This window comes from Microcaecilia unicolor, chromosome 1 (assembly GCF_901765095.1).
Source record: "Microcaecilia unicolor chromosome 1, aMicUni1.1, whole genome shotgun sequence".
Lineage (NCBI taxonomy): Eukaryota > Metazoa > Chordata > Amphibia > Gymnophiona > Siphonopidae > Microcaecilia > Microcaecilia unicolor.
Window position 1 is genome coordinate 599,787,805 of NC_044031.1, and position 21,815 is coordinate 599,809,619.

Sequence of the window (21,815 nt, forward strand, 5' to 3'; positions counted from 1 at the left end):
ATAGCATATTTTAAGTTTCTACTATAATACTGTGACATACCTAAAAAGTGTAACATACAACTCCATGCCAAACAAGTCTATTTTTATTAAAAGTTCAAATTTTAACCATATTCATCTACAGAATTAACATAGCTTTCCAAACATTGCTCTATGTTCAATTAATTTATTTTGTACATGTTCAACTTGGTTTTTAGACATTCTACCAGTGTTAAGCACCTACTGTATAATTTGGAAATCTTTCCTGTCCATGGATCAGACACACTTTTGGTTAAACAGTATAACTGCCACAATTTTGGCAAGCCTGTCAAATTTGAATGAAGCTTCCTATGGCTTCACTTTTGCATAAGGCAGTGGTTTCCAACACATAGCCGGGATGGGTGATCCACCTGGGTGGATGAACAGCAAAATCCCACAGAACGCACAAAGAAGGAGAAAAGGTAGGAAATGGATCAATGACTCCAGAGACTGGGATAACTTTGTAGTGTGGGTACGGATGTAGAGCCATTTTGTATAGGGGGTCTTGAAAAAGACCTATGAATTCAAAAAAAGGGGCCCTTACAACCCAATCTTAAAAAAACATTGTTACAACTGCATAACGGTTTATGATTACACTAAATTACAATGGAAAGAAGTTTCAACATTGTTAAAGTTGTTCAAACTATACTCACTGTTGCTCACTGTCAGTAAAATGAAGGTCCAACTTCAACTGAAAATTTACTTCACTCATTGCATCCTCTACCTGGAAAGAAAAAAATATATCAATCTCAAACATATATGTAGCCCTTACAATAACAGTTGCTATCTCTTGTCCATAGAAGGAACACCTCCTTTACCTTGGCTCTCTGTGTTAGGCTGTTAATATACATACTGCTGTGTGAGTTTTCATATGTGTGTATGTTGCTTCTAAATCTGTCTTTTTCTGCAGCTGACAACAAGGAATAACGAGAATAACTATGCATCCAAAGAAACACCAAATGTTTTTAGGCTGCTTGTATCCCTTCCCAAATTAGCATAAACCAGCCATTCGCAACTGGGAGGAGTAAAAGAAACCAATACTAAGGGCAAATGAGAAAATATAATTTTATTCACCATAGTTTCTCATGAGAGATCAATTCAATAACATAAGATGTTTTTCTGTCTGCATCTCTGAAATATTCTTCTGAGACGGCAGCTTATAGAGTTTGTTTCAGACAATGATTTACATGACTCTTGTTCTGCAAACTGTCCTTCTCACAGATTATCTGATTTCTTTTAAGCTGTTAAAACAACATTCTTCTGCTGTTTACACTAGTCTCCTCCTCAGGCCCACTTGCCTGCTCCCTAAGGGTATCATAAATTCCAGAGATCATAAATCCCAGAGTCATGCAGGCTCTATCAATCTCTGATAGATTCCAGAGTCATACAGATTCATCAATCTCTGGCCTTTTAACCCATTCCATAATGCATACCTTGTGCTCATATTTCTACAACTCCCCCCTTGAAGGCCTTGTAATAAGGACTTCATTTATATTAGGTTTGTCACCTTTGTGTTACAGAAAACATAAATCACAGCCTAGTCCAGCACCTAGGATCTGTGTCTCGCCTTTATTTCATTAATTTATTCTACATATTCTGTGTTAGTGCCCCAGCCCCAGCCGCAGGCTGGCTTAGGTTGCAGGCCACTCAGATTCCCTTAGCAGGATGAGAATCCTGTTCCTGTCTTTTACCCGTCATTGCCATACGACCTCATGGGCACTAAAGGGCGATTTCAGTTTCCTGCATAAGTGTCTAGATCTTAGTCACATTGTTAAGGTTAGGGAGTAGCTGTGAGTCACAATTCATGCCAGCTCTATAGGCTATATGTGACAGGTAACAAGACAAGGTGGTTATAGTGAGATATATATTGTCCTTCTTTAACCTTCCCCGGGCCTTATGTTACTTAGAATGCTTTCCCATCTGAATAATCCTAGAGAAGGACAATGATGCAGAATAAAAGAAATCACAAAAATATTAAGCATTATCTTCAACATTTTAAATCTCTATGTCAATATGTAATCTTTCATATAGAACATATTCATGTCCTATAGGTTCTTTGTTAAAGCAGTTTCAATTAATTGTTGCACTAAACTTCTAATACAGGGTATTATACAACAGCCAAGAAGTACAAATACAGCAATAACAATTATTATTGTGGTCAAACTAGATAATATGAAAGTCTTCCATTTTCCAAAAATATTGTTGATCCACCCAGTCCAGGTGGTATCTACACCAGAATTCTCAGCAAGTTCATGTGGCATCTAATTGAGCAGCAATACCTTTAACTGCATCTCGAGTATAATTAATGAATCACTGTTGATTATAATAAATGTAATTAATCCAATCAACATTCGCTGTTGATTATAATAAATGTAATTAATCCAATCAACATTCTTGTTAATAGTGGACCACCAAAACAAAGAGGATTCAAAACCTGCAGCAATTTGGTTGCTGGCCTTGAATTCATCTGGCACCCTCCTTGGTACATCTATAGAGTCAATATAAATTCTATCATCAAAGCAACCAGGGATTTCTCGCTTCTTTCTAGAAAGAACTGGATTATCAATTGATTGGGTAAGTGGAATCACTAATTGGGCTAGACCACATTTGCCCTGCCAATTGGTAAGCAGCATCGAATATAAAGTTTTAGTTACACAATATCACCATATGTCTGCCCGAGGACGGGAAAAGTCAAAGTCATTGGTAGAGGTTAGGTAGAGTTACATAGTGAAAGGTTACAAACTAAGTAAAGATTCAAAACTTTTTCTCGGGTTAGACAGGTCTCAAAAATTGTCCTAGGGACTGGTGGTATGAATACCGGGGGTGTTTTTACTCCCTTAGGTAAATCGGGGAACAGTAGGCTGCGAGAAAGGCAGTGTGGTTCAATAGGTTTACTGGAACCCTGGAGCAATTTTTAACATGCACATGATTCCATTGTAATCATTTACAAAATTTAAGGCAAAAGGGACTGCTTGAGGCTCAGAGCGAGAAGCAGAACAAACATAACAATCAGATACATTTAAACTCCGGATAGTATACTGAATCCAATCTAGCCACACATTAGCTTCACCGAAACCAGTCTCAAGAATAAAAGTTTCCTTAAGGCTGGTTACGTTGAGGAGCTTAATAGGAATCTTTGCTTCTGAAATTTGAGGTAGTAAGGGATTATTCCAAGCGTTTTGGTATTTTTCTGTGGGAAAGTTGGGTCCAGTATACCACCATACATTAGCCCATGTCGTGCAAGGAGATGTATACTGACTCATTTCAACGTAAGTATACAAATAAACATGATATTGACAATACCATCATTGCCAGTCTAAAGATCCACAATTGGCTAAGTTACAAACATCCAACTGCAATGTGACTATCTCATCAGTTAAATTTAACTTTATTGTGGTCCTGACCGGGTATCTTCCCAGAGCCTAGTACCTATCCACGTCTTGGGAAAGCGAATGCTACATACCTGTAGAAGGTATTCTCCGAGGACAGCAGGCTGATTGTTCTCACTGATGGGTTGACGTCCACGGCAGCCCCTCCAATCGGAAACTTCTCTAGCAAAGTCCTTTGCTAGTCCTCGCGCGCCCGCGCGCACCGCGCATGCGCGGCCGTCTTCCCGCCCGAAACCGGCTCGAGCCGGCCAGTCCAGTATGTAGCAAGACAATACACTTCAAGGGAAGACACAACTCCAACGGGGAGGCGGGCGGGTTTGTGAGAACAATCAGCCTGCTGTCCTCGGAGAATACCTTCTACAGGTATGTAGCATTCGCTTTCTCCGAGGACAAGCAGGCTGCTTGTTCTCACTGATGGGGTAGCCCTAGCCCCCAGGCTCACTCAAAACAATAACCATGGTCAATTGGGTCTCGCAACGGCGAGGACATAACTGAAATTGACCTAAAAAATTTACCAACTAACTGAGAGTGCAGCCTGGAACAGAACAAACAGGGCCCTCGGGGGGTGGAGTTGGATCCTAAAGCCCAAACAGGTTCTGAAGAACTGACTGCCCGAACCGACTGTTGTGTCGGGTATCCTGCTGCAGGCAGTAATGAGATGTGAATGTGTGGACGGATGACCACGTCGCAGCTTTGCAAATTTCTTCAATAGAGGCTGACTTCAAGTGGGCTACCGACGCAGCCATGGCTCTAACATTATGAGCCGTGACATGACCCTCAAGAGCCAGCCCCGCCTGGGCGTAAGTGAAGGAAATGCAATCTGCTAGCCAATTGGATATGGTGCGTTTCCCTACAGCCACTCCCCTCCTATTGGGATCAAAAGAAACAAACAATTGGGCGGACTGTCTGTGGGGCTGTGTCCGCTCCAGGTAGAAGGCCAATGCTCTCTTGCAGTCCAATGTGTGCAGCTGACGTTCAGCAGGGCAGGAATGAGGACGGGGAAAGAATGTTGGCAAGACAATTGACTGGTTCAGATGGAACTCCGACACAACCTTTGGCAAGAACTTAGGGTGAGTGCGGAGGACTACTCTGTTATGATGAAATTTGGTGTAAGGGGCCTGGGCTACCAGGGCCTGAAGCTCACTGACTCTACGAGCTGAAGTAACTGCCACCAAGAAAATGACCTTCCAGGTCAAGTACTTCAGATGGCAGGAATTCAGTGGCTCAAAAGGAGGTTTCATCAGCTGGGTGAGAACGACATTGAGATCCCATGACACTGTAGGAGGCTTGACAGGGGGCTTTGACAAAAGCAAACCTCTCATGAAGCGAACAACTAAAGGCTGTCCTGAGATCGGCTTACCTTCCACATGGTAATGGTATGCACTGATTGCGCTAAGGTGAACTCTTACAGAGTTGGTCTTGAGACCAGACTCAGACAAGTGCAGAAGGTATTCAAGCAGGGTCTGTGTAGGACAAGAGCGAGGAGCTAGGGCCTTGCTGTCACACCAGACGGCAAACCTCCTCCACAGAAAGAAGTAACTCCTCTTAGTGGAATCTTTCCTGGAAGCAAGCAAGACGCGGGAGACACCCTCTGACAGACCCAAAGAGGCAAAGTCTACGCTCTCAACATCCAGGCCTTGAGAGCCAGGGACCGGAGGCTGGGATGCAGAAGAGCCCCTTCGTCCTGCGTGATGAGGGTCGGAAAACACTCCAATCTCCACGGTTCTTCGGAGGATAACTCCAGAAGAAGAGGGAACCAGATCTGACGCGGCCAAAAAGGAGCAATCAGAATCATGGTGCCTCGGTCTTGCTTGAGTTTCAACAAAGTCTTCCCCACCAGAGGAATGGGAGGATAAACATACAGCAGGCCCTCCCCCCAATCCAGGAGGAAGGCATCCGATGCCAGTCTGCCGGGGGCCTGAAGCCTGGAACAGAACTGAGGGACTTTGTGGTTCACTCGAGATGCGAAGAGATCCACCAAGGGGGTGCCCCACGCTTGGAAGATCTGGCGCACCACTCTGGAGTTGAGCGACCACTCGTGAGGTTGCATAATCCGGCTCAGTCTGTCGGCCAGACTGTTGTTTACGCCTGCCAGATATGTGGCTTGGAGCACCATGCCGAGACGGCGAGCCCAGAGCCACATGCTGACGGCTTCCTGACACAGGGGGCGAGATCCGGTGCCCCCCTGCTTGTTGACATAGTACATGGCAACCTGGTTGTCTGTCTGAATTTGGATAATTTGATAGGACAGCCGATCTCTGAAAGCCTTCAGAGCGTTCCAGATCGCTCGCAACTCCAGGAGATTGATCTGTAGACCGCGTTCCTGGAGGGACCAGCTTCCTTGGGTGTGAAGCCCATCGACATGAGCTCCCCATCCCAGGAGAGACGCATCCGTTGTCAGCACTTTTTGTGGCTGAGGAATTTGGAAAGGACGTCCCAGAGTCAAATTGGACCAGATTGTCCACCAATACAGGGATTCGAGAAAACTCGTGGACAGGTGGATCACGTCTTCTAGACCCCCAGCAGCCTGATACCACTGGGAGGCTAGGGTCCATTGAGCAGATCTCATGTGAAGACGGGCCATGGGAGTCACATGAACTGTGGAGGCCATGTGGCCCAGCAATCTCAACATCTGCCGAGCTGTGATCTGCTGGGACGCTCGCACCCGCGAGACGAGGGACAACAAGTTGTTGGCCCTCGTCTCTGGGAGATAGGCGCGAGCCGTCCGAGAGTCCAGCAGAGCTCCTATGAATTCGAGTTTCTGCACTGGGAGAAGATGGGACTTTGGATAATTTATCACAAACCCCAGTAGCTCCAGGAGGCGAATAGTCATCTGCATGGACTGCAGGGCTCCTGCCTCGGATGTGTTCTTCACCAGCCAATCGTCGAGATATGGGAACACGTGCACCCCCAGCCTGCGAAGTGCCGCTGCTACCACAGCTAGGCACTTTGTGAACACCCTGGGCGCAGAGGCGAGCCCAAAGGGTAGCACACAGTACTGGAAGTGGCGTGTGCCCAGCTGAAACCGCAGATACTGTCTGTGAGCTGGCAGTATCGGGATGTGCGTGTAGGCGTCCTTCAAGTCCAGAGAGCATAGCCAATCGTTTTGCTGAATCATGGGGAGAAGGGTGCCCAGGGAAAGCATCCTGAACTTTTCTTTTACGAGATATTTGTTCAGGGCCCTTAGGTCTAGGATGGGACGCATCCCCCCTGTTTTCTTTTCCACAAGGAAGTACCTGGAATAGAATCCCAGCCCTTCTTGCCCGGATGGCACGGGCTCGACCGCATTGGCGCTGAGAAGGGCGGAGAGTTCCTGTGCAAGTACCTGCTTGTGCTGGAAGCTGTAAGACTGAGCTCCCGGTGGACAATTTGGAGGTTTTGAGGCCAAATTGAGGGTGTATCCTTGCCGGACTATTTGGAGAACCCACTGGTCGGAGGTTATTAGAGGCCACCTTTGGTGAAAAGCTTTCAACCTCCCCCCGACTGGTAGGTCGCCCGGCACTGACACTTGGATGTCGGCTATGCTCTGCTGGAGCCAGTCAAAAGCTCGCCCCTTGCTTTTGCTGGGGAGCCGAGGGGCCTGGCTGAGGCGCACGCTGCTGACGAGAGCGAGCGCGCTGGGGCTTAGCCTGGGCCGCAGGCTGTCGAGAAGGAGGATTGTACTTACGCTTACCGGAAGAGTAGGGAACAGTCTTCCTTCCCCCGAAAAATCTTCTACCTGTAGAGGTAGATGCTGAAGGCTGCCGGCGGGAGAACTTGTCGAATGCGGTGTCCCGCTGGTGGAGAGACTCTACCACATGTTCGACTTTCTCTCCAAAAATGTTGTCCGCACGGCAAGGCGAGTCCGCAATCCGCTGCTGGAGTCTATTCTCCAGGTCGGCGGCACGCAGCCATGAGAGCCTGCGCATCACCACACCTTGAGCAGCGGCCCTGGACGCAACATCAAAGGTGTCATACACTCGTCTGGCCAGGAATTTTCTGCACGCCTTCAGCTGCCTGACCACCTCCTGAAAAGGCTTGGCTTGCTCAGGGGGAAGAGCATCAACCAAGCCCGCCAACTGCCGCACATTGTTCCGCATGTGTATGCTCGTGTAGAGCTGGTAAGACTGGATTTTGGCCACGAGCATAGAGGAATGGTAGGCCTTCCTCCCAAAGGAGTCTAAGGTTCTAGAGTCCTTGCCCGGGGGTGCCGAAGCATGCTCCCTAGAACTCTTAGCCTTCTTTAGGGCCAGATCCACAACTCCAGAATCATGAGGCAACTGGGTGCGCATCAGCTCTGAGTCCCCATGGATCCGGTACTGGGACTCGATCTTCTTGGGGATGTGGGGATTAGTTAGAGGTTTTGTCCAGTTCGCAAGCAATGTCTTTTTTAGGACATGGTGCAAGGGAACAGTGGACGCTTCCTTAGGTGGAGAAGGATAGTCCAGGAGCTCAAACATTTCAGCCCTGGGCTCGTCCTCCACAACCACCGGGAAGGGGATGGCCGTAGACATCTCCCGGACAAAGGAAGCGAAAGACAGACTCTCAGGAGGAGAAAGCTGTCTTTCAGGAGAGGGAGTGGGATCAGAAGGAAGACCCTCAGACTCCTCGTCAGAGAAATATCTGGAGTCTTCTTCTTCCTCCCACGAGGCCTCACCCTCAGTGTCAGACACAAGTTCACGAACCTGTGTCTGCAACCTCGCCCGGCTCGACTCAGTGGAGCCACGTCCACGATGGGGGTGTCGAGAGGTAGACTCCCTGGACCGCATCGGCGAAGCTCCCTCCGCCGACGTAGTCGGGGAGCCCTCCTGGGAGGTGGCCGCAGTCGGCACCGCACGCGGTACCGACGTCGGGGACCTCACCCCGGGCGATGGGCCAGCCGGCGCCACGCTCGACGGTACCGGAGGCGCAAGCACCGCCGGTACCGGAGGAGTAGGGCGCAACAGCTCTCCCAGAATCTCTGGGAGAACGGCCCGGAGGCTCTCGTTCAGAGCGGCTGCAGAGAAAGGCAAAGAGGTCGATGCAGGCGTCGACGTCAGAACCTGTTCCGGGCGAGGAGGCTGTTCCGGGCTGTCCAGAGTGGAGCGCATCGACACCTCTTGAACAGAGGGTGAGCGGTCCTCTCGGTGCCGATGCCTGCTGGGTGCCGACTCCCTCAGCGACCCAGAGCTCTCGGTGCCGACGCGGGGAGGCGACCGGTGTCGATGCTTCTTCGATTTCTTCCGAAGCATGTCACCGGAGCTCCCCGGCACCGACGAGGAGGACGTAGAATCCAGCCGTCGCTTCCTCGGGGCCGAGGCCGAAGGAGGTCGGTCTCGGGGGGGCTGTACCGCAGGAGCACTCAGGGTAGGAGGAGACCCACCCGAAGGCTCACCGCCACCAGCAGGGGAATGGACAGCCCTCACCTGCACTCCTGACGATGCACCACCGTCCGACGACATCAGCAGACGAGGTCCCGGTACCACCGACGTCGATGCAGCTATCCGATGTCTCGGCGCCGATGCAGAGGCCCGATGCCTCGATGCAGGGGCGGCCGAGGAAGATGGTCTGGACGCTGACGACGTCGATGCACTCGAAGATCCCGGTGCCGATGCCGACGAAGAGCCCGAGAACAACACGTTCCACTGGGCTAGTCTCGCTACCTGAGTCCGCCTTTGAAGCAGGGAACACAGACTGCAGTTCTGAGGGCGGTGCTCGGCCCCCAGACACTGAAGACACGACGAGTGTCGATCAGTGAGCGAGATAACCCGGGCGCACTGGGTGCACTTCTTGAAGCCGCTGGAAGGCTTCGATGTCATGGGCGGAAAAATCGCGCCGGCGAAATCAAAGTCCGAAATGACGGAAAAAGAGCACCAAAAAATTTGTAAGGGAGAAAATCTCGACCGAGGCCGAAAAGAGGCCTACCCCGACGACGAAAGAAAACTTATCGGGGCAAAAAGCTGGAAGTACGGGGAGGATTAACACGAAATCCGGGGGGGGGGGGGGGTTTCCGGAGCACTTCCCGACGCTTGAAAGACTTTTCCGAAGAAAAAACACGTCAAAATAAATTTGGACGCGCGAGGTCGACTTTCCGGGGCTCGACACGGCGAAAACACGACCGTACCGAGTGCGGACAAAAGAAGACTGGCCGGCTCGAGCCGGTTTCGGGCGGGAAGACGGCCACGCATGCGAGGTGCGCGCGGGCGCGCGAGGACTAGCAAAGGACTTTGCTAGAGAAGTTTCCGATTGGAGGGGCTGCCGTGGACGTCAACCCATCAGTGAGAACAAGCAGCCTGCTTGTCCTCGGAGAATCTAAGTTATGATTGCCAAAAAAAGTCCTGAGGATTAAAGCCATGTGTGCTGATAGAAGTAAAACTAAGAATAATGGAAAACCAATAGATGGTATACATATTAATGGTTATGCTAAACAAAAATAATACAGTTCCTTTCTAATAACAGTAATATTATGGCTCATAAGAAGGTGAAGATTAATAATAAATCCTATAACAGTGAGTCCCTAATCATAAACAGAAAGAAAAAAATAACAACAAATAATACAATGTGAAAAATTAACAAAAGATAATACAATGTGTTTCTAGCTAGCGCGAGCACAGCTATGCTCACAAACAGTAGTCCCCAAATAGTAAACTTAAGAATCTGTGGCTCCAGGCACTGTTGTTTCAGGGTTGGGGGTTGCATGAGGCAAAGATGTCTGTGCAGCAGAATAGTTGTCAGTTCACTGCTGTGGCTGACAGGGCCTCAATTTGGAGAGGTCCAACAAACACAAAGAACAGGGGGAAAAAATGAAAAGTTGCTCTAATCTTCTCTCTCTTCCTTCCCATCTCTCTCTATGACCTGAAGAAGACAACAACATACTGAGCACAGCAAGTTACAGACTCTGTTCCTCACCATAAAGAGAAGGGTAATTACACAGGGAGAACTATGATTCCTGGCAAGCTTGTACAGCAAAGCTGAGAATGAAATAAACAATAGGAAGCCATCAACTGGCTAGACTTCACTGCTGTACTACACATCACTGCTATTGGATACCAAAAGTTCTCCCTCTGATTATGAAACAGGAGCCATTTTCTGTTCGTGTTCCAGTAAGGACAGTCAGCTGGAGTTACTGCCCGGATATGCAAAGGCAGAACATGGAAGGCCTGTTTTGGATTGTTTGCTAAAAAGCAACTAGTATTTTCTTGAGATTTGGCTGGTTCAAGAACTAACAGAAAAAGAATGGCCTTGGGCGGAGGGGAGAGAGACTGGTCAGCACTCATAGTGAGAAGCAAATCTGTGGTTTATTCATCTCTTAGGGGCTGTTTCAACAGCAATGTACTTGTGGAGGTTAGTGTGCAGGCAATAGGAATGTACCCATGGTGATACCATTAACATGCACCGGAGGTCCATGTAACACCAGATGCCCTGTAGAATGCAGCTACAGGGGCATGCTCAAAGAGGGATGTGATCAAAGGGGAATGCCCATTCTGAGCACCTTCAGAGCATTGGCAGAACAGCAGTGGAGCAGTGGTGGTGTTGTGTGTTAACTGTAGCAAACAGGGGTGGGTAAGAGGAAAATGTATTTGGGCATGGGGTGGTCTTCAGAGTTGCCAAGCAACTGGGCTAGCTTCAAGCCAATCTCCGCTAAAATTCCGTAAATCCATTCCTTCTAAACAGGATTGCTTTGTGTTTATCCCACACATGTCTGAATTCTATTACCGCTTTCCTCAGCCGAGGAACACTTGTGGATATGTTTAATTTTTGAATGGACTGAGCGAAGCTCTTCTGCAATAATTGAATACTGACATAGGAGGAGCAATCTGTACCATATGATTAAGGATCGATGGGGCGTTTTTTTAAACCTTTTTTTACATTTTTTTGCTGCGCAAATTTGTGAAACTGTAATATAAAAGGAGACTTTGGGATTAGCGTGCAACGGAGATTAAATGCGTGCATATTGACTAAGGAAGATCTTTTGACACCTGTAGACACGAGTTTAAATAACAGCAGAAGTTGATATAAATGCATGCATAGCGACACAGGAGATCCTTTCTGATGTCAATAGACACTTTAGTTTAAGTAACAACACATGTTGGTATAGCTGTCACAGTGTAATGTGAGCATTCTGTCACAAAGATTATGTAAGCAGGATTGAACTTTGCTCAGCCATAAAGGGGTGTATGTATGTTTGTTTGTTTTGTGTTTTGATACAATAAACAGAATTTGGATATATATTGTTGTTCTGGAGCACATTAAGTAATTACATTTTAACTGCCAGACCCGCGACCATTCTTCTAACTTTTGGGGATCCCTTCTCATCGTTTCTACTCCCTCCAGGGTATCCACTCTATTGGCTATCTTCATGTCATCCCCATAAAGGCAAACCTATATGGAGGAGGAGTAGCCTAGTGGTTAGTGCAGTGGACTTTGATCCTGGGGAACTGAGTTCAATTCCCACTGCAGCTCCTTGTGACTCTGGGCAAGTCACTTAACCCTCCATTGCCCCTGGTACAAAATAAGTACCTGAATATATGTAAACCGCTTTGAATGTAGTTGCAAAAACTCAGAAAGGCGGTATATCAAGTCCCATTTCCCTTCCAACCCTTCAGCAATACCTCTCACAAATATATTAAACAAAATGGGCCCCAGCACCAACCCCTGAGGAACTCCACTGCTCACCATCCTTTCCTTCGAGCGGATTCCATTTACCACCACCCTCTGCCACCTGTCGGTCAAACAGTTTCTTATCCAGTTCACCACTTTCGGTCCTAAGTTCAGCCCTTTAAGCTTATTCACTTGTCTTCTGTGGGGGACCGTATCAAAGGCTTTGCTAAAATCCAAGTAGATTTCATCTAGCGCACGGCCTTCATCCAGTTCTTTTGTCACCCAGTTAAAGAAGTCAATGAGATTTGTTTGGCAGGATTTTCCTTTGCTAAAGCCATGTTGCCTCAGGTCCTGTAACCCTTTGGCTTCTAGAAAGTGAATTATCATTTCTTTCAGCAGCGACTCCATTATTTTTCCTACCATTGACGTGAGACTTACTGGTCTGCAGTTTCCCACTTCTTCCCTGTCTCCACTTTTGTGAAGAGGGACCACATCCACTCGTCTCCAATTTCGCGGAACCTCTCCCGTCTCTAAAGATCTATTATATAAATCTTTAAGAGGGGAGATCACGTGATGTGTTGAGGAGAACAGACGTGTTGCAGCTTTCATCTGGGGCCTCTCCACCATCCCACCCGACCCCGTCACGAATTTATATGAATGAGTGGGATTTTTTTGTAGAGCCCAAAATTGCTTTATATACGGACCTCTTTATCACCAGATCTGAGGCGGCGATGCCGAGTAAAGCTGGGAAAAAAGATTCAGAAAAGGTCCGTGGTTTGAGCAATTCCAAGATGGCGCGGAGCCCAAGTGGAGGGCAGTCGTTGTTTACATCGCCGTAGCTCCAGCAAATAACAGAGGCTGTAAAGTGTGCTATGGAACCCCAACTGATCCAGCTTTCAGAACAACTTACCAGTTTAGAGGCGCTGTTAGAAGACACTACTCGTCGCACTGGGGACCTCAAGCAGCATGTGGCGGTGGCGGAGGATAAGGAGACCGAACTCACAGCTTCAGTAGAGGCGCTTTGGAGGTTGGTGCAAACTCAGGCACAGCAAATTGACGACTTAGAAAATGGATCTCGAAGGTCAAATATCCGACTTGTGGGGTTCCCGGAGTCGGTTTCGGATCTGGTTCTTCCTTCACTGTTGGCGCGATGGATGGCTTCAGAATTTGCACTATCTGACAACACACGCCCGCTGTGCTTAGAGAGGGCGCACAGAATAGGCCGCAAACAGGAAGGTGAGAAGAGATCTCAAGTGGTCATAGCCAAAGTGCTCAATTATGTACACAAAGTTGAAATTTTGAGAGAAGTGTGACAAAAACGAGATAATTTGCTTTATGATGGACATCCAGTTAAGATTTTTCAGGACTATTCTCCTGCACTTCAGGAACGTCGTCGTTTGTTCAATCCTATTTACAAATCACTTTTCAAGGCTAAACAGAAGTTCATGTTGGTCTATCCGGCACTGCTCAAGATCTCCAATAAGGGTGCTTGGCACTCTTTTGGAAAACCATCAGAAGCACAACAATTTTTGGCAAGCATTAATGTGTGGAGAGTGCTTCTAAATAACATAAAAATGGAGCCACACATTAACTTGCTATACAGGCATTAAGCTCCGGCGGATCAACATGAGGGTGAAGGAACTGGTCAAATGTAAAGTTAAGCTGTAAGATGGATCTGCTGTATAGTCTAACTGTTGAAATGGAACAACTGTAATTTTCAGGATATTCTGTCTTGTTTAATCGCAAAATGTACAGTTTACTCCTTATTCTCTCTCCCCCTCCCTTAAGAGCTTTGTGTGTAATTCCCTGGGTTGCGCGATAAAGGTGTTTGGGAATCCAATGCTTGTTGTGACTGAATCTATAGCTATTACTGATTTATATTTATAGTAGTGGGATTCAGAGTTATCACACACATGTAGTGATCGCAAGGTGACGCGCAATCCATGAGTTTCTGTTAATTTGGTTGCTATTTGATGTTCTGGTATAAGTTGACTTTTGTTAAACGATTTGACAACATGATTGATGTGATGGTTCTGGCTCTGGGACATCAGTTTGGAGGTTTGGGTTTTGTAAGGCGGGCAAGATGGATTTTGGGGCGGGTGGGGTGGGAGGTGGGGGGCTTATCATCACAGTTATCTCCTTTCCTCACAAGATATGGGGAAGATATAGGGAGTCATTTGGGGAATTCAGGGAGGGTAGTGGAGGGAGGGAGGAGGTTTCAAAGGGGTGGTTGTTGGAAGGAAGGTTGGGTGATGGGTGGGGTTCTGTTCTGTGTGGGTACAGGTCTTCCTCCTCTTAATTCTCTATGGCACTCTTGGGTTATTTGACAAGTTCTCCTGCATATGGGCTTTTAGCATTTGTGAAAGGGGTTCCGAGTTGGGCTGGGCACTCGGGCCCTACGAGTTGGGTCGTAGACATCACAATTATGTAGTCAGATCTCAACAGCAAGGTGGTTAAATCCGTAAGGTTAATCACGTGGAATGTTGGAGGGATAACTTCCTCGGTGATAAGGGCAAGATTTTAAAATCTTTATGTAGGCACAATTCAGATATTGCATGTTTGCAGGAAACCCGCTTGTCTAATGAGGAATATCAGAAACCGAAACGAAATTGGGGAGGTTTTTCCTTCATCTGCTTCGGGCCGAAGGGGAGGCGTGGTTATTTTGATAAGGAAAGGCTTAGCCTATAAAGCAGAATTGATCTCGGCAGACTTACAAGGCAGGTATGTCTTAGTACATTTATGGCTGCAAAACAGGGAGTTTTTGATGCTTGCTCTTTACGCCCCAAATGCTTATGACCCTAATTTTCTCCGAAATTTGGTGCAAAAATGTTTGCCGTACGAGTCTCTGATGGTATTAGGGGATTTTAATTTAGTTGCAGAACCCTTGGTTGATTGCTCAAGTCCTCAGGAATCTCATCGAGGAGGGCCTCGGTCTCGGGCGCTTCCCCTTTTCATGCAAAGTCTAAATTTGGTAGATGCCTGACAGGCTCTCCACCCTGGGGAGAGGGACTACACCCATCTATCGAGGGCCCATGGCACTTTATCGCGGACTGATTATATCTTAGTGGATCGGTCGGTTTTCCCGTAGGTGCTCTCAGCAACTATAGGTCGGGAGGAAATATCCAACCATACAATAGTTTGGATAGATTTGGAAGCACCGGAATATTATCAAAGACAGAGGGGGTAGCGGTTTCCTGCATATTTATACAAACACTCTGATTTTGTTAGATATATCCAAAGTAAGTGGGAAGATAATACTAGATATAAGGAAGATCCTGTTAATTTTTGGTCTGCTTCCAAAGCAGTACTTAGAGTGGATGTGATTGCCTATATTCATGCTCGTAACAAAAAGAATGCTGGAGCTATTCTTAGGCTGGAAGCAAACCTAATGCAGGCTAAAAGGAAATTTATCCATACACCGAATTTAGTTAACCGAGAGCAACTCCGTAAGGCCCAGGTGGCTTTAAATTCACTTCTTCACGAGCATGCTGCCAGGTCACTTTTATAACACAAATTTCGGTTTCAGAAGTTTGGAAATAAGTAGGCTCAATGCTGGCTAGGGTAGTTAAATCATGGGGACCACATTCAAAATAAAAGTGAAAAGATTGCTGAAATCTTCACTAAATACTTTTCTAATTTATATGCCACCTATGAAGTATTGGACCGGCCAGGGTTACAACAATATCTTAGTCAGGTTGGTCTTCCTCAGTTAGCGAACCAAGATGTAGAGGCTCTAAATGCTGCTATATCTGGAAAAGAACTCCAAGAAGTTATTAAGTCATTGAAGTTATTTTCGGCACCTGGTCCAGATGGATTTTCTGGGGAGTTTTATAAGAATCTATATACACAACTTGTGGGACTTCTGGTGGCTTACTATGAGCAGGTTATCTCTCAAGGCAGCTTTCCGCCATATACTAATGAAGCTTTGATAACTTTATTGAGGAAACCGGGGAGGCAGGCAGATCAAATGGATTCATATCGCCTGATATCACTACTAAATGTAGATATTAAGTTCTTAGCGAAGATTTTGGCGGATCAGTTGGCTCTTCTGCTTCCCCGTTTCATAAGTTCGGAGCAAGTGGTTTTGTTAAAAACAGACAAATTGTTGGAAATGTCTGTTGTTGGCAATGTCTTTATTCTAACACTGGAGCCTCTGTTGCGGGCTTTGAAAGGTACTAAGGGGTGGTAGGGGTAGAACTGGGTGGTGAAATAATCAAAACTTTGGCTTTTGCAGACGATTTATTGGTGATTATGAGAGGTCTCTCATTACCTCTAGCCTTGACTACTGCAACCTACTCCTCACTGGCCTCCCACTTAGCCATCTATCCCCCCTTCAGTCCGTTCAGAACTCTGCTGCAAGTCTTATCTTCTGTCAGGACCGATATGCCCATATCACCCCTCTCCTCAAGTCACTTCACTGGCTTCCGATCAGGTACCACATACAGTTCAAGCTTCTCCTACTTACCTACAAATGCACTCGATCTGCAGCCCCTCATTACCTCTCTACCCTCATCTCCCCTTACGCTCCTACCTGTAACCTCCGCTCACAGGACAAATCCCTCCTCTCAGTACCCTTCTCCACCACCGCCAACTCCAGACTCCGCCCTTTCTGCCTCACCCTATGCGTGGAATAAACTCCCTGATCCCATACGCCAAGCCCCCTCGCTGCCCATCTTCAAATCCTTACTCAAAGCCCACCTCTTCAATGTCGCCACCTCCATTCAGGATATCTAGACTGCCCCAACTTTACATTTCGTCCTTTAGATTGTAAGCTCCTTTGAGCAGGGACTATTCTTCTTTGTTAAACTGTACAGCGCTGTGTACCCCTAGTAGCGCTTTAGAAAAATGTTAAGTAGTAGTAGTAGTAGATCCTGAAGATTCTCTGCAGAAGCTTTTGCAAACCATTCAGATTTTTGGGTCTTATTCATGCTTTTCCCTAAACATGCAAACGTCTCAGGCTCTCTTGGTACTTGAGGGAGGGCGCCCTGCTTGGAAGGGTGCTTTTCCACTGACTTGGACGGGTAACTCCCTTAAGTACTTGGGAGTACATATTCCACAAAATCTATCTCAATTATATGATGTTAATGTTACAAGGTTATTAACAGATACTTGTAATAAATTGCAAGTGTGGCACTCTTATCCTTTGTCTCTTCTAGGCCATATAGCACTGTATAATATGCTAATTATTCCACGTTGGTTATATGTTTTTCATGTACTGCCTTTATACCTCAAAAGACAAGATGAGAAAAAAAAGAAATTGTTATTTACAAACATTCCTCTGGAGGGGAAGGAGACCGAGGATTGCTCTCTCTGTCTTGCAAATCCCAGTGGAGTATGGGGGCTTGGGACTATTAAGTTTACGACAACTTACCATTGCAGGTGGCATGAGACATATTGCAGACTGGTTTCATGCTACACAAGATTTCTCAGCCACTGCAATGGCATTAGCATTGACTGTAAGTAGCCATTTCAGCTATTTGATCCACTCTGCAGGAGGGCCTATACCTCTGGTGCTCCGTTCTTCATCAATATTGCCAACGGCGAAGGCGGACAGGCAATGGATTTGCCGACATCACCATTTCTCTTCTAAGGTCACTCCCTTCTTGGCCATATGTGGTAATCAAGCCTTCCCTCCGGGGAATTTGTATCCAATATTTAAGAAGTGGCAACAAAAAGGGTTAGTATACCTTTTTCAAGTCCTAACAGAAGAGGGACGGATAAAATCCTTCACTTCTTTACAACATTCCTTCTGCTTGTCTATGAAAGACATTTTTCATTATAACCAGTTGAAACATTGATACCTTGCCTTGGGAACATCTTTCAGAGGACGTACAAGAGGAGCTCTCCACAGCTTATTCACTTAACGCACAGCAAGAGACACCATTATCCTTTTATCATAGACATATTTGGAATACTGCACCTGAACTTAATTTTGCCCATCTTACAGATCAATGGAATGAGGACTTGGGAATAAACATGTCCATTGGAATGTATAAGGCACATGTTATAGCTCTGAGGAGAACATCTTGGATTTCCTCCCACTGGGAGGTGCAATATAAATTTGCCTTAAGACTTTATATTCCCCCTAGAACAGCCTTCCATATGGGACTTTCACCAGCTGGAGAGTGTCCAAACTGTGGTGAAGAGGGGGCTACTTTGGGGCATATGTTTTGGTCTTGCCCCAGAATCAGAAATTTTTGGAAACATCTTCTTAAATAGGTGTCTTCTATGTGGAAAGCGGGTTGGCACTATGATCCCAGGCTATTATTTGGTCACCCCAATTTCTCTGCAGCAGACATCCTGATCCCCTAGGTCACCTACCTGGGCTTCAGAAGGGAATGGCTGAGGCTGCAGAAGAGATATAATAAGAAAGCCTCCTTCCTATGGGGTCCTTTTACAAAGCAGCACTGAAAAATGGCTTGCGGTACTGTAGGCGCGGGTTTTGGGTGCACGTCGATCCATTTTTTAGCGCGACTGTAAAAAAGGCCTCTTTTTTTGCCAAAAATGGACGTGCAGCAAAATCAAAATTGCCGTGTGTAGATTTTGGAAAATTGCCGTGTGTAGATTTTGGGTCTGAGACCTTACCGCCAGCCATAGACCTAGCGGTAAAGAATCTGGGTGGTAATGACCTACACGCATCAAATGCCACTTGGCGCACATCCATTCCGCACGCCAGAAAATAAAAAATACTTTTCAGACGCAGGTAGAGGACACGCACCAAAATTGAAATTACAAAAAAGGCCACTCGGTAACCGGGCAGTAATTGCAATTTGGTGCGCGTTCAGCGAACGTAGTCGCCTATGTGGCTTAGTAAAAGGGGCCCTAAGAGAAGTAAGTGTACCTGTATCAAGTCTTACAGAACTGTAGGTTCACTTGGCAGGTACCTGGGCAAGGAGAGGGTGATGATTAGGATGATGATGATGAACATGTCAGAAATATTCTTTATCATATATGCAAATGACCACAGACAAGGGACATTAACAATAGAACCAAGCCCCCAACATCAATAGTGAAACCCAAACCCCCAAAAATAATACTGCCAAAATACATGGATTAAAATCCCAAATAACCAGGGGGGGGGGGTCTGATATACTACCTTTCTGTTGTTACAATCAAAAGTGATTTATTTTAATTAAATTAATTTTTTAAAAATATTTATATTCCGCACAATCTTTACAATTCTCAGTGGATTACAATTACGACAAACACAAAAACAAACAACATGTTGAAGCTCATTTTCAAAGCACATAGACTTACAAAGTTACATATGTTACTATGGAGCTCATTTTCAAAAGAGAAAAACATCCAAAAAGTGGCATAAATATGCATTTGGACGTTTTCTCATAAAAACGTCCAAATTAGTATTTTCAAAACCAATTTCTAGATGCTTTTCCATGAAGTCCATCAGAAGTGTGTTCAAATAACAAGGGGGCATGGGCGTGTTAAAAGCAGGATCTGGGTATTCCTAACACTTGGATATTTTTCAGCCATAATGGAACAAAACAAAACCCTCTAGGACTAAAACTAAGATGTTTTGAACTATACCTGTTTTTATAATGAATAAGGTACGAATGTTTGCCCTAAGTGACCAGATGACAACTGGAGGGAATCAGAGGTGACCCCCTAATGCTCCCCAGTGGTCACTGACCCCCTCCCACTCCCGACAAATGTGAATACAAATATGATTTAGCAACCTCTATGACAGCCTCAGATGTTAGAGCCAGGTCTATTAGATTAGCATGCAGGTCCCTGGAGCAGTGTAGTGGTCAGTGCACCATGGAGTGGGGGACTCTGGTCCCTATCTCTCTCTGTCACATTTGTGGGGGAAACTGTAAACCCTCCAAAACTCACCAGAAGCCCACTGTACCCACATATAGGAGCCCCCTTCACCCATAAGGGCTATTGTGTACAGCCGTAGGAAGTGGGTTTTGGGTGGGTTTTGGGGGGCTCAGCAGACAAGATAAGGGAGCAACGGTGAGATGTGTACCTGGCAGCATGCTTCTGAAGTCCACTGAAGTACCCCCTAGGGTGCCCCACTTATCTCCTAGGATGTCTGGGAGACCAGTCTACTAAAAATACTGGCCCTTCCTACATCCCAATGGCTTGATTTTCTACGTTTTTGGACCAAAAAAACAAAATGTCCAAAGCACAAAACCTTGTTAGAAACAGTATTTTCAAAAACAAAAGACAGATGTTTTTCTTTTTGGAAAAAGAACTTCTTTCTGATTCAGATTTTGGAAGCTTTTTGCAAAACATCTAAAATTGGACTTAGCCGTCATATCGAAAATACCCCTCTATGTAAATTTGTAAGTCTATGTGCTTTGAAAATGAGCAACAATACCATCAACAAACATAATGACATAATATCTAAAATAAAAACGCCAAGTTTCCAAGTTACTTTGATACACCGCCAAAGGGGTGTCCATCAGGGTGGTTTACAGTACAAATTCAATAATTAATAAAAGAAACAAAAAGGAACTCCATAAACTAAGAAAAGAGAGTAGGTACAGGAAAGAAAGTCCATAAAAGGGTCATATAGGGGAGAGGAAACAAGGAAAGAAGAAGATGAACTCTGCTTTCCCTCCCACACTTCTCCAAACTCTGTATCAGGCCCAAACCTAAACCCAGACTCTAGATTTCCCTACAACACAAAAAAAACCACTACGTAATTATTTTAAAAACTCAGTACAACTGTATCAGACCCTATCCTATACCTCAATAAATAAAAATGTTTTCAATTCTTTTTCAAAAAGATCCAAACTCAAAATCCCTCTCAAACTAGGTGGCAAGGAGTTCCAAAGCTGTGGACCAACTATTTAAAACATAGCAGAATGATACTTTTCTAATTTAACAATGAGAAAAGACAGAACCTCCAAAAAGGCCTTATTCACTGATCTCAGTTTCTTGCTGATTGATATAGATGTAGCCCTGCAGCAATTATCACAGTGAACTCTATTAGTCATAACTTTAAAAACCAAAGGTATTATTTATCATTTCCTCTATGGGTAGCCACTGAAGTTGACTCAATAATGATGAAAAATGAGAGCAAACCAGTAGAACTCTGGCCACGGCATTTTGAACCACTTGTAAGTTCTTAGATAATTCCATCAAGAGACATATTAAATACAGGTACTTTTCTGTCCTTAGTAGGCTCACAATGTAAGTTTCCTAACAGGAAGGAAATTAGGAAAGCTGGAAAATTGGGCAACACTATAATAATCGGTGATCTTAATTACCCCAATATTGACTGGATAAATATTACATCAGGGAGTGCCAGGAAGATAAAATTTCTTGATGTAATGAACGACTGCTTCTTGGAGCAACTGGTCCAGGAACCGACAAGAGGGGAAGCCATTTTGGATCTGGTACTTGGTGGCATGCAGGGCATAGTACTAGAGGTGGCAGTGCTGGGTCCCCTGGAAAACAATGATCATAACATGAGCAAGGCTGAGCTAATATCTGAGATGAACCCACAAAGGAAATCTACTGTAGCTGCATTTAATTTTCGAAAGGGCAACTATAATAAAATGAGGAAACAGTTAAAAAGAAACTAAAAGGATCGGCTACAAAGGTTAAGACAGTAAATCAGGCCTGGGTACTATTCAAAAATATTATCTTGGAAACCCAGACCACATGCATTCCACGTATTTGCAAAAGTGGAAAGAAGAGAAAATGACTGCCAGCATGATTAAAAGGTAAAGTGAAAGAGGCTATTACAGCTAAAAGAATGTCCTTCAAAGAATTGAAAAAGGACCCAAATGAAGAAAATAAGAAGCAACATAAGCACTGGAAAGTCATATGCAAATAAAAAAGGCTAAAAGAGAATATGAAGAGAAATTTGCCACACAGGCT

The 21,815-nt window shown here is 45.6% G+C and overlaps 1 protein-coding gene across 1 annotated transcript in view; it reads right to left on the minus strand.

Moving 5' to 3' along the window:
• The window catches only part of FAM135B (family with sequence similarity 135 member B), a 283,306-nt gene that overhangs the window by 214,844 nt on the left and 46,647 nt on the right, over positions 1-21,815 (minus strand). The window contains exon 5 of the mRNA XM_030219522.1: positions 669-739. Coding sequence (XP_030075382.1) covers positions 669-739 — 71 coding nt within the window. The remainder of the gene's footprint in view (positions 1-668; positions 740-21,815) is intronic.